This window comes from Panulirus ornatus, chromosome 20 (genome assembly GCF_036320965.1).
Source record: "Panulirus ornatus isolate Po-2019 chromosome 20, ASM3632096v1, whole genome shotgun sequence".
Taxonomy (NCBI): domain Eukaryota; kingdom Metazoa; phylum Arthropoda; class Malacostraca; order Decapoda; family Palinuridae; genus Panulirus; species Panulirus ornatus.
In genome coordinates this window covers 5073180-5086332 of record NC_092243.1, presented here as the reverse complement: position 1 = coordinate 5086332, position 13153 = coordinate 5073180, and the positions used below count along the sequence as shown (strand labels likewise).

Here is a 13153-nt window from a genome sequence, read left to right as displayed (position 1 = left end):
TGTCCATGAACAGATTAACCCTTAAAAGTCCTGGTGACCTGCAAAACGTTGTACACAATTTGAGCAAAAAAGCAAGTAAAGTAGATTCAGTGGCCAGGGTATTATGCTGAAGCTAATGTGTAGACTGCCTTGTGGAGGAAGTGGTAGGATGGCAGGGGTAGGGGTGGAAGTAAGAGGAGACAAGAAGGAATGAACTTTGTGAGGCTGATTTCCTAAATCAAACCACTATTTTCAATTTTTGGTTACTATTTTTTTTTTTTTCCAAAGGAAGGAACAGAGAAGGGGGCTGGATGAGGATGTTTCCTCAGAGGCCCAGTCCTCTGTTCTTAACGGTACCTCACTGACGCGGGAAATGGCGAATAGTATGAAAGAAAAAGATATATATATATATATATATATATATATATAGGGGATAGGGGAGAAAGAATACTTCCCACGTATTCCCTGCGTGTCATAGAAGGTGACTAAATTGGGAGGGAGCGGGTGGCTGGAAATCCTCCCCTCTCATTTTTTTTTTTTCCCAAAAGAAGGAACAGAGAAGGGGGCCAGGTGAGGATATTCCCTCTAAGGCCCAGTCCTCTGTTCTTAACGCTACCTCACTAATGCGGGAAATGGCGAATAGTATGAAAGAAAGAAAATATATGAATATATTTTTTCATATGTATTCGCCATTTCCTGCATTAGCAGGGTAGCGTTAAGAACAGAGGACTGAGCCTTAGAGAAAATATCCTCACTTTGCCCCTTTGTGAAACGTCTGTAGGAAAGGTCTGTGAGGCCTGGATGTGGAAAGGGAGCTGTGGTTTCGGTGCATTACACATAACAGCTAGAGACTGAGTGTGAACAAAGGAAGCCTTTTTTTTTTGTCTTTTCCTGCTGCTACCTCGTTGGAGGAGGGGGGGATGCTATTTCATGTGTGGTGGGGTGGTGATGGGGAAAGATGAAGGCAGCAAGTATGAATATAATCATGTGTACATATGTATACGCATGTGCATGTTGAAATGTATATGTATGTATATATGTGTGTATGGGCATTTATGTATATACATGTGTATGTGGGTGGGTTGGGCCATTCCTCGTCTGTTTACTTGCACTACCTCGCTGATGCAGGAGATGGCAATTAAGTATAATAAACAAAATATCATGTTATCATTATCATCATACTTTGTCGCTGTCTCCCGAGTTAACAATGTAGTGTAAAGAATGTAAGAATGGCCCAACCCACCCACATACACATGTATATACATAAACATCCACATACGCACATATACATATCTATACATTTCAACATATACATACATATACTTACAGAGACATATACATATATACACATGTACATATTCATACTTGCTGCCCTCATCCATTCCCGCCGCCACCCTACCAAACATGAATGGCACCTCCTCCCCCTGCGCTGGGAAAAGACGACAAAGGCCACATTCGTTCACACTCAGTCTCTGGCTGTCATGAGTAATGCACCGAAACCACAGTTCCCTTTCCACATCCAGTCCCCACAGACCTTTCCATGGTTTACCCCAGACGCTTCACATGCTCTGGTTCAATCCATTGACAGCACGTTGACTCTGCCATACCACATCGCTCCAGTTCACTCTATTCCTTGCATGTCCTTCACTCTTCTGCATGTTCAGGCCCCGAATGCTCAAAATCCTTTTCACTCCAACCTTCCACATCTAATTTGGTCTGCTGATCCTTGTTCCCTCCCCTTCTGACACATATATCCTCTTTGTCAACCTTTCCTCACTCATTTTCTCCAATGTCCAAACCATTTCAACACAACCTCTTCTGCTCTTTCAACCACATTCTTTTTGTTACCATACATCTCTCTTACCCTTTCAAAACTTACTCGATCAAACCACCTCACACCACATAGTGTCCTCAAACATTTCATTTCCAACACATTCACCCTCCTCTGTATAACCCTATCTACAGCCCATGCCTTGCAACCATATATTATTGTTGGAGCTAATTAGTCCTTAAAATATACCCATTTCTGCTAGTCATCATTTTCAGTCACACTCCATGCCTCCCAATTATAACCTCAAATGCTGCATCATCTACTCCTGAATTCAAATGACCTACTACTAATACTTGATCCCTCACACAGAAATTGTTAATGCAATCACTTGGCTCCACCCAAAACACTTGCCTCTCTTCCTCACTTCTTTCAATACTAGGCACAGAGGCACAATCACCTATCTAATGTAATTCCCTTTCATTTTAAACCTTCATCAGCCTATGCACATTAAAACTCAGCACTCCCTGCTTGGCTCCTTCTGTTTCAGCTTTTAAAAAAGTGAAATATAACCTCCCACCCCTTTTAGTAGCTAAGACACATACAGAATCTGAGGGTACTACTCTGTCTGGCCTATCCTCATATATTCATACATATTTACATATCAGATGGCAAGGGGAGGTATGGAGGGTGAACTTTGCGATGCAGATTTACTATATAACCATTTTTTATGGTTACCATTTAAATATTAACATAATTTTATACACATTTATATATATTTACACTTCAAAAATGTTTCAAGAGGTTGGTAGCCTCTGAAGAATCACAGAAATTGACCAAGGCAACACTTAGCACCTATACAAATGTCGAAATACTGGCAGAGAAATTAATTAAGGCCCCACAAAACTACTGCTCAAATAAAGATTCACAGAGTCTACTAGGAAAGTCTTTCATGACTTTTGGAGTTTAAGGGTTCAATAGCCATGCTGACAACACACACACAAACACACCTTCACAGAGATCCACTTTCACATGGAACCACTCACCATCTCCTCTGACTTGCACACATGCTTTGATATCTCAATAAAATAATCCCTGAATTTAGAACCTCACCTTCCACATCATATATTTGTAACACCATCACCTTCCACAAAGCATTTCTATCAACTCTATCATATTTTTTCTAAAGGTCCTAAGCATTTCTTGCAAAAAATCCATAAAAGCAAACACGCAGTCCACATATCCTCTGCTACTCATAAAGTCACACTGCTTCTCCCTGTTTAGTTGTGCATAAAACTCAGCATATGTATTTCAAGGGCTTTGAGTATTCACTTCTCTCCCTCATGCCTTTATACAAGGGCACTATTAATGCACTCTGCCAATCCTCAAGCACCTCTTCTTCCAATATACATATGCTAAAAAACATATCTTTCTCTTAAAATTAAACTGCAATCTCGTCCACTCTTGCATCCTAGCATATTATACAGGGCTTTTGTTACCTCCTCTCTTTTTCCCCAAACCATTAGCTTGGACTTTCTCACTCCCCTTACCACATGTATGCCATCCTATCCTTTAATACATGAGATTCCCTCAAAATACTCACTCCATCTCAATTTCCCTTCTTATTTCCTATAAATAAAAGATTCTTCTTGAAAGAAACAAACATAAGTAAAACATTCTGGTTGAAAGAAACAATCAAAATCTTATAATCAACACTGAAAATTAGATTGTAATTTTTATTTCCAGGGTTCTAGAAAAGCATAGCATAATGAAGTTTCAGTAAAAAGTGTTTGAAGTTTCATAGTGGATTTTAATACAGGTATCACAGTGAATAAGTGCTTCAGTCTGATCTCATTTACCAAAAAGGATTGGTAGAACTTTACAAACACAATAGATAGAAAATATGCTCTTACCTGTAGGCTCTGGTGTGGCTGAGTTTGGGTAATCTATATCATCTGACTTCATGTTGGCCAGGGCTGGATCTAATTGGTTTTGGTCTAAAACTAGGCTCTCATATTCTGCCCTGCTGGAAGGTGAACAATGGGCCACGAGGAAAGGAGAATAATAAACGAATTAAGTTTTCATATAAAATAAATGTGTTTGATGATTTCATGATATTTACAAAAACATTAATGGCTACTTTTTCAATATAACCCTTCAGCAAAAGGGAGATCACTATATAATAATAATGTACTTTAAAAGTATCAATACAAGGGTTGCTAAAAGTTATTGTACAATTCAAAATTATATAACTTCATTCAATCAGTGAGATCTTATTTGTTCCTTGCAAATCTAGTGAATGGAATTAATGGGCTTTAAATTAGTAAATACATGTATATCATCATCAAACTTATCTCTCCTACATTTTCTTTACAGTAACAGCCACAGATTAACCCAACATAAATGAATGGTTGGCACATTCTGTGCATCTAACATCTATGGACTATTCATTCTGAGCTGTACTTCAAGATAAAGTGTACAATGACGTGTGCCTTTACCTATGTGTTTCACCACACTCATTAGCAAAAGCCTCTGCTAAAATGTCTAAGATCTTATCTGAGCAGATGAAAAAATACTGAGACGATAAGTCTTCAGTTTAAACCTAAGAACTATGTTTTCTCATTATATGGTCAAATATTCTTTTTAGTTATATTATCTTTACCATCTAGTAACTTTTGATAATCCCTGTATATTTGCTACCCCCTCAAAATTTGTTAAGTACATCTGCCATACATTTTAATGCTCCTTGTTCACAAAATTTACATTTCTCACAAGTACAGTTAAGTAGGCAAAAGATAACCCTCTCTCTATGTCAATACATTGATTTGACATTTTCCAAAATTCATAACTCATGGAAGATTTTTTTTCACAAGGAAATAACTTTCTCTATATGTGTATCCTGACACACACTAACTCCATCCCTCTATCTTCATATGCTCATCCACATACTGGCTTCCCTAAAATATGCGAATGCCCAAAAAGCTTTCACTCTTTCCTTATTCATATTCCGCAAATGTCTGCAGCAACTTTACATCTTGTATATGACGTCATCTATCAATTGTAATATTCATATTCACACACTCTCATTCCACTTTCTTAATCTTAGTGCCCCTCATTAAAGACATATTACCTGCTCAAATCCAATAAGTATTCACAAAACTACTGACTTTTCAAACTAGGTACATCAAGGTATTTCATTAATTCCAAGACTGATAAGTAAATAGTTAAATAACACTCTGGAGTTTCTAATTCATTGGTTTAGCACAACTCTTGCTTCATTAATAATTCATTGCCATCCACCAGAAAATTATCTGACATGTTCAAAGAAGCTATCCTTAACCATTTTGCCAAAATGTAATAAATGATGTGAATGCTGCTCGTCTTTTTGACAACTAAGATTAGAAAAAAATTTAGTCTACTTGCAAGACACTGCTTGAAATGCACTGAAAGGTGAGCCTTGTATAGATATAAAGAAATTTCTGATATCCAGTACTAACCTAACTTTTTTCTCACTCTATAGATTATTACACTACTATAAATAAAACATAAAATTGCATATTCACAATTATAAAAGTGTTCCAGCTCTTAATATGTCAATGACATTCAATTGCAAGATAATGCTTTTCATTAATTCACAATGGTGCTCCTCCCCCATCCTTTCTCAAGGTTGTGCTTATTTCACTTCCTTTACTTATAGCTGCAACTCTGGAGTCCAACTAATTCCATTTATTAAAACTCATTTACCATCACTAATCTCATATCTAGTGTCATCTTTCTGGTGTTAATTATGGAAATAAAGCTATTAGAATTGGGAAATTTATGCTACCTATAATTACCTAAATGGTAGAGTATGCTGCTATCAATTCAGTGAGTACAAGTATAATATAATTTAAGCTTTACATGTGTCTAAATATAAATGTGCATGAATATTATGTACAAACAAGAAATTACTACCTTATAACATAATTCACACAAATGATATTCTGTTCATCGCCGTTTTTGCTATTGACAACGACAGTTGCACAGGTCTGCATCCATGTATAGCCTCCAGTTTTGTTCAACAACCGGAAATACGGACTCATAACTTGACCTTTCTGGATCACTGGAATAGCAAAAGGAAAATAATTTAAAGAAAAGTTGCTGACAATTAGTCAGTACTTAACATTCTAGAATTCTAGGATAGGGATGTGTTTTATCTATATCTACCAATCTCTCTCTCTCTCTATCATATGCTATTTCCTGTGTGGTGAGGTAGCAACAGAAATGGATGGAGGCAAGCAAGTATGAATATGTACATGTGTATATATGTATATATCTGTGTATGTATATGTTGATATGTATAGGTATATACATGTGCGTGTATGGGCGTTTATGTATATATATGTGTATATAGGTGGATGAGCCATTCTTTGTTTCCTGGTGCTACCTCACTGATGTGGGAAACAGCAATAAACTATGATAAAGAATAATAATTGGTGGAATGCATGCATAGTGCCAATGTATACAAAGGAAAAGGGGATAAAGGTGAGTGTTCAAACTACAGAGGCATAAGTTTGTTGAGCATTCCTGGGAAATCATATGAGAGAGTGTTGATTGTAAAGGTGCCTTCACAGAGCATCAAACTGGGGAAGAGCAGTGGGGTTTCAGAAGTGGTAGAGGATGTGTGAATCAGGTGTTTGGTTTGAAGAATGTATGCGAGAAATACTTAGTAAACAGATGGATTTGTATGTAGCATTTATGGATCTGGAGAAGGCATATGATAGAGTAGATAGAAATGCTTTGTACAAGGTTTTAAGAGTATATGGTGTGGGAGGTAAGTTGCTTGAAGCAGTGAAAAGTTTTTACCTAGGAAAAGAGGAGAGTGCTTGGTTCCCAGTGAATGTTGGTTTGCAGCAGGGGGGTGTGATGTCCCCCATGGTTGTTTGGTTTATTTATGGTTGGGTGGTTAGGGAGGTAAATGCAAGAGCTTTGGAGAGAAGAGCAAGTATGCAGTCTGTTGTGGATAAGAGAGCCTGGGAAGTCAGTTGTTGTTCACTGATGATACATCTCTAGTGGCTGATTCAGGAAAGAAACTGCAAAGATTGGTGACTGAGTCTGGAAAAGTGTGTGAAAAGAGAAAGTTGACAGTAAATGTGAATAAAAGCAAAGTTATTAGGTTCAGTAGTGTTGAGGGACACGTTAATTGGGATGTAAGTTTGAATGGAGAAGAATTGGAGGAAGTGAAGTGTTTTAGATATCTGGGAGTGGACTTAGCAGCAGATGGAACCATGGAAGTGGAAGTGAGTCACAGGGTGGGGAGGGGGCAAAGGTTCTGTACGGAGGGAGAGAACAATATCTTGGAGAGCAAAAATGGGTGTGTTTGAAGGAAAAGTAGTTCCAACAATGTTATATGGTTGTGAGGCATGGTCTATAGACAGGGTGGTACAGAGGAGGGTGAATGTGTTGCAAATGAAATGTTTGAGGACAATATGTGGCATGAGGTGGTTTCATTGATTAAGTAATGAAAGGGTAAGAGAGATGTGTGGAAATAAAAAGAGTGTGACTGAGAGAGCAGAAGAGGATGTGTTGAAATGGTCTGGACATATGGAGAGAATGAGTGAGGAATGACTGACAAAGAGGATATATGTGTCAGAGGTGAAGGGAACAAGGAGAAGCGGGAGACCAAATTGGAGGTGGAAGGTTGGAGTGAAAAAGATTTTGAGTGATCAGGGCCTGAATGTACAGGAGGGTGAGAGGCATGCAAGGAATAGAGTGAACTGGAATGATGTGGTATACTGGGGTCGACATGCTGTCAATGGACTGAATCAGGACATGAGAAGAGTCTGGGATAAACTACGGAAAGGTTTGTGAGGAGCTGTGGTTTTGGTGCATTACACATGAAAGCTAGAGACTGTGTGTGAATGAATGTGGCCTTTTTTGTCTGTCTTTCCTGGTGCTACCTCGCTGAAGCTGTACCTTCTCTGTGAGTTCTTTGTAAAAGCTATGATCAAACCTGATAAGCATATTCAGAATATGGTCTTACGCAGGATATGAATATCTTGCTGAATATTTCTTTATCCATGTACTTGAAAGCTATCCTCATATTTGCCAGCAAACAGTTTGTCTCCTTAACTATTTTCTTAATATGGGACTCTGGTGACATTTAAGGACAACTACTCCCAAGTCCCTATCACACACAGAATCCTTAAGCTTATTTCCTGTTAGATAATGATCATATTGAGGTCATCAATTGCTTTGTCCTATCCTCATTACTTTACAGGTTGAATTTCATCAGCCAAGTCCAGTCCAACTAGTCAATTTTGGTCCCCATGTAAGCTGGTGTGATCTTCCTTACTTTCCACTGTAAGCATATTCAGAGAGGAATCTATATCTTCAGTTAAGTCATTAATATAAATAAGGAGTAATGGTCCCAGAACCAAATCCCATGGTAATCCATTGATCACCTCAACCCATTTGAAAAAGGCTCCTCTGATGTGTTCACTGACATAATCTTCTATGCAACGATGGAATTTACCCCCCTTATCCCAGCTTGGTGATCCGGCATTTTAATCAGTCTCCTATGTGGCATAGTGTCAAATGCTTTCTGGCAGACCAGATGCAGACAGTCCATCCAGCCTTCCCTTCTGTCCAGGACTGATCTCACTCTCTCATAAAACTGTGAGAGGTTAGTTACACATTACCCCCTTTCCCTAAAATCATGTTCTCTCTCATTTTGCTTCTGTAGAAAGTCATCCACTTGCCTTCAAATGATCTTTTCTCCAGCCTTACACACTAAACTTGTTAGTGAGACTGGTCTGTAGTTCAATGCCTGTTCTCGGTTGCCTTTCTTATTACAGGTAGCATGTTTGCCGTTTTCCATTTACTAGGCACTACATGTCTCTCCAGATTCATGTCGAACATTAATATAAGTGGACTATCAAGCATATCTGCAAACCTCTTGAGCACTTACGATGCAATTTCATCAAGACCATGAGACTTGTATAGGTCAAGTCCTATTAATATTCTGCTAATATCTTTTCTAAACATCTTAATTTCCAAAACCTCCTCCCTATTCCATCTCACTGGTATTGAGGTTATAGTGTCTTCCACTGTCCAAACACTGTGAACTTGATATTTAGTTCCCCATATATCCTTACATCATCCACTACAATTACAACTGAATAGTAAGTGCTTGGTGTCTTTTTGTGGTAGCTGCAACATGGGTATGGAGTGTCAAAATCACGTTTGTAGTGTTATAGTGATGTGTGATGTCCAGATCATAATCAAGAGAATGCGATGAGCTTTTTGAGGTGTGTGGTTTCTGACTGGTGTATGACCCTTTTCTTTTAGACTGATGCTTCTGTAAGCATGGTAATAAGGATCTTTGTCTCAGATGCCCTATGTTTCTAAAATACTGGAAAGAGATCAACTGAAAAAACAGTACTATGCACAATGACTGCAAGTTAATGGTTTTATGTTTATATTTTTTTTGTGTTATGAGGGAAAACTTTCATGTTTTTTTGAAGTTATCAACAGAATTATGAGTGTACTTACAATCAACATGCGTTTTGCGTAATTTTTCTACATCCTGACCATGACAAAGTGAGTATAAGGATCTGCCTTGGAGCTCATCAGGTGTGTAGTCTAGCAAATCTGCCACTCTGAGGAGAGAAATGATCACATTAGTGGCAGCTCTCTCATACATCATACTGAGACCTGTTTGAAATACAACTTGTATGATGTATGATATCTGATGGATACATGTTATAAGGACCTTTAGTTATGTATTGCATGGAAAATCCAATTTACAAAGACTACCCAAACAATTCTTAACTGTCATGTTAACTGGAAAATATCTTGCAACAGAACTGGATTACATCTTGTTCATTAATCATTTCAAGATCATGTAAAAGACTGAACAGCAAGGGACTTACTTTGGTTCACAATGAGCTATTCTGAAGTCAAAAGTTATCCTGGTTACAAACATATCTGACTCGAGCCGAACTTCATGAACTGAAGGTGGAGGGAGTGCAATAGCCAGAGCTACCAAACCCATCAACTGTGGTGGGTTTTTCCGGGAGTGACTGAAGATATACTGAGGTCTCAAGTGACCCAGCACCAACATGACCTGAACAAACAAACAGAACTCTCTTGTTAGGTATAATTATACAGAACACAATCATTTATCTTTTGTGTTATACTTACCTGTGCAGCTAATCAAGATGTTTCACTTATTTCCTTAAAATGCTTTGGTAATACTTAACTAACTGGAGTAGCATTTACCAAGATTGTGATCAGTGCTTTTGTGTTCTGATTATGTGAAATTGCTGTTGCAAGTTGAGTGATTTCTGAGTGTGGGATTTTTGTTTTCCACTCTTTCTATATAAAACAAAGAGTTAGTGGTAAGGTTAAGAGGGACTAGGGAGATGTTGGGTTACAAAATTAATGGTGTAAAATACCATCCGGGGAAAAAAAACAATAATAACCAGCCTATCTTAATGCTTCAGTCAGATGTCTTGTGTAATCTGTTATCAGTTAAAATTTCATCATTATTAAAATCTGTACTCAATTTTAAAGCACATGATGCCTTTAGTATGGAAGGTAGACAGCGCATGCAGTGCTGTGAAGATATTGGAAGCTGATCCTGTGTGATACCCATGAATTTAAGGATTTACGAAATATCTACACAGATATCTGAACTCACTCAAAGTATATGCAAAACTTGGATTCACACATTACTTATAAAATCTCTAAGACACTATATAAGGATTTCATACTGATATGTAACAAGGGTGCTCTATATTGCTTATGTTCTGCATTACTCATGGTGTACACTGGACAGCCGTGTACACCATGGTTATACTCTCAGACCCATATGTATGTACCCCTTCAGAAGTGCAAACTTACTCCTGGGGTACAACATGCACCCCAGGTTGGGAACCCATGTTCTAGCCAATACAAGCACGTTTTCTTGTAGTACAGATTCATTTGGTTTGTTATTGACATATGATCTGAATAATGCTCTATAAAACCTGTAAATGCACCATGTGAATGTTTTTGGCAGCAGTCCACAGAACAGCTAATTTTCCAAAGTCTGAGGACAATGGAAAATGTTGAAATGCCATAGGTGTCTTTTCTGTTTGTACACAATTGGTTAAATTTGAATGAAAGTATTATGAATGCATTATTCACAGTTTCACCTGATCATTTTTGAGTGTTTTTATCCCCTCTATTTCCCTCCACTTCAAAGTTCTATCCAGTTACTGCAAATCTAAAATTTATAGTTTAAGGAGATCCACTCTAAAATACTGCTGGTACCAAAAAAAATAGCACATATGTCTTACATGATTTTACCAGTGTGTCACAACTAACATTCTCATAACAGATAAACAAAATGATATCTCTTTTTATGAGCTGTTGTTACCATTATTATTTACATCTAGATCCAAGAGGACTTTTGTCTTCACTTGGCTAATTAATGAACTTTTTTTTTCCATCAAAACTTTTCCCGAAACCTCGCTCTTTGAGAGCACTTCATCCTCACACTACACAAACCCTACTTTCCTCACTGCCTTCCAGACTCTTGTTTTCCAGTCATATTTCAGCATGAAACTCACCCTGTAACCTGAAGTCTTGAAGTGGCAGCCTCTCTTGGTTAGCGTGGATTTCATTCGTATACAGAAAGCCCGGTCATAACCCTTGTACTGGGAACTGCTGTTGAGGGCCATACATGATGCCACTGTGAACAAACAACCCAATGTTAAAAAAAATGAGGAAATAATTAGCAGTGGACAGAGTGCAATGTCTTGTATTCATTAAGCATGCAGAGGGCATCGCTATTTTTGAAGCGATGAAATGATGTTTCCAAAGCATTACATCTGTGATATCAACAAATGGATGGACTAACAGTTCCAATCAACAGGAAAAAATCGATAGAAGAGGATACAAATAAGACTAAATTGCACTTTATAAAGAAACATGGCTAAAGGAGATGGTGTGGTGGGATAAGGATGGAGTAAAACTGACCACCACAAAGGTTTTTATAGAGTTGAGTTAAAGGCTGCAACTTGTCACTTGCTCAAAGGCATTATATATACCAGTTGTAAGTCTGCCATCTTACAGAACTGGATACAAATGAGTAATGGAAGTTTTCTTCCTATATGAACATTTGGAAATACAGCTGACAGACATTACTCTTGAATCATGAAAAGCAGAGGAGACAGATTCAAGTAACAGTGGAAATAATGGTACTTAAATGTGATAGGTTGTATCAAAGAGTGATTAAGGATTTTTTTTCAGACAACTGAGAATTCAGACAATTCCTTAATGTTTGCCAAGTTTTGGAAATCGCATGAAAGTTTTTCAGGTACAGACCCATACATATGAGTCTGGGGAGTGAGCAGTGTTAACTTAAGAAGAAGAATACGATAAAAAAAAGGTGATCTTTTGAACTGAAACGGGATATGAAAGAAATCTTACATTGTGAGATTTTCCTGCTCCATGAAACCAATAAGACTGGGAAAAGTACATGAAAAAATGTGATTTCCATTATGATCCATGAAACTTCAGAAGAGAATAACTTTCATAAGATCCTTGGCTGACAAACGAATAAAAAAAAATTGAAAAAAAGTCTAAGGTTGACATATGACAAGCAAAAGGGGATAACTACGAGGAACAAAGACACTTACAAAATCTATCATGCTAACAAGCAAAAATTCTCTCCTGCTGGAATGAAACAATATTCAAAATACGATACCATTACTTCATGCTAAATGATCCATTATAATTACTCGGTGTATCTAAGAAGCCAATCATTCATAACAGTGATGCAACCATAAAAGGGACACATTACAATCCTAAATACAGGCTGTCTGTTAAAAGTCCGGACTATAGGAATATGTTTACTTTTTTTTTTTTAACTTTCCGTTCAACAAACGTTCAGAATATATGGACGTGCGTACACACACACACACACACACACACACACACATTCTTACACACACACACACACACACACATTCTTACACACACACACACACACATTCTTACACACAGACACGAAAGTTCACGCTGTGAAATCTGAACATCTGTTGAACTTGGTGAACTGTGGTAAATTCTGACAAGAGTTCAGACTTTTGTGAAGTGCACAGTAGGATGCATCTGCTCGCTAACTGCATAGCTAACCGTACCTAGCGACACTCACTGTTTTCCTTGACTCTCTCAAAGACCTTCAAACATTATATATATATATATATATATATATATATATATATATATATATATATATATATATATATATATATATATATTTTTTTTTTTTTTTTCATAATTTCTTTCACTCTAAAATGCTAGAGAAAAAGACTAAAATATTCAGTTGACCCTAGTAGGAGACCACGGGATGGATTAATATTTTAGTAGACATTTTAG

General features: G+C 37.5%; 1 protein-coding gene across 14 annotated transcripts in view; it reads right to left on the bottom strand.

The window, feature by feature from the left end:
- The window catches only part of trh (PAS domain-containing protein trachealess), a 1040091-nt gene that overhangs the window by 9532 nt on the left and 1017406 nt on the right, over positions 1-13153 (bottom strand). For 13 of the 14 annotated variants that reach the window (XM_071674540.1, XM_071674545.1, XM_071674547.1 and 10 more), the window contains 5 exons: positions 11344-11465; positions 9661-9854; positions 9281-9387; positions 5702-5849; positions 3661-3773 (listed from right to left, as the gene is read on the bottom strand). In XM_071674540.1, coding sequence (XP_071530641.1) covers positions 3661-3773; positions 5702-5849; positions 9281-9387; positions 9661-9854; positions 11344-11465 — 684 coding nt within the window. The remainder of the gene's footprint in view (positions 1-3660; positions 3774-5701; positions 5850-9280; positions 9388-9660; positions 9855-11343; positions 11466-13153) is intronic. The other variant, XM_071674542.1, reaches the window with a different exon arrangement.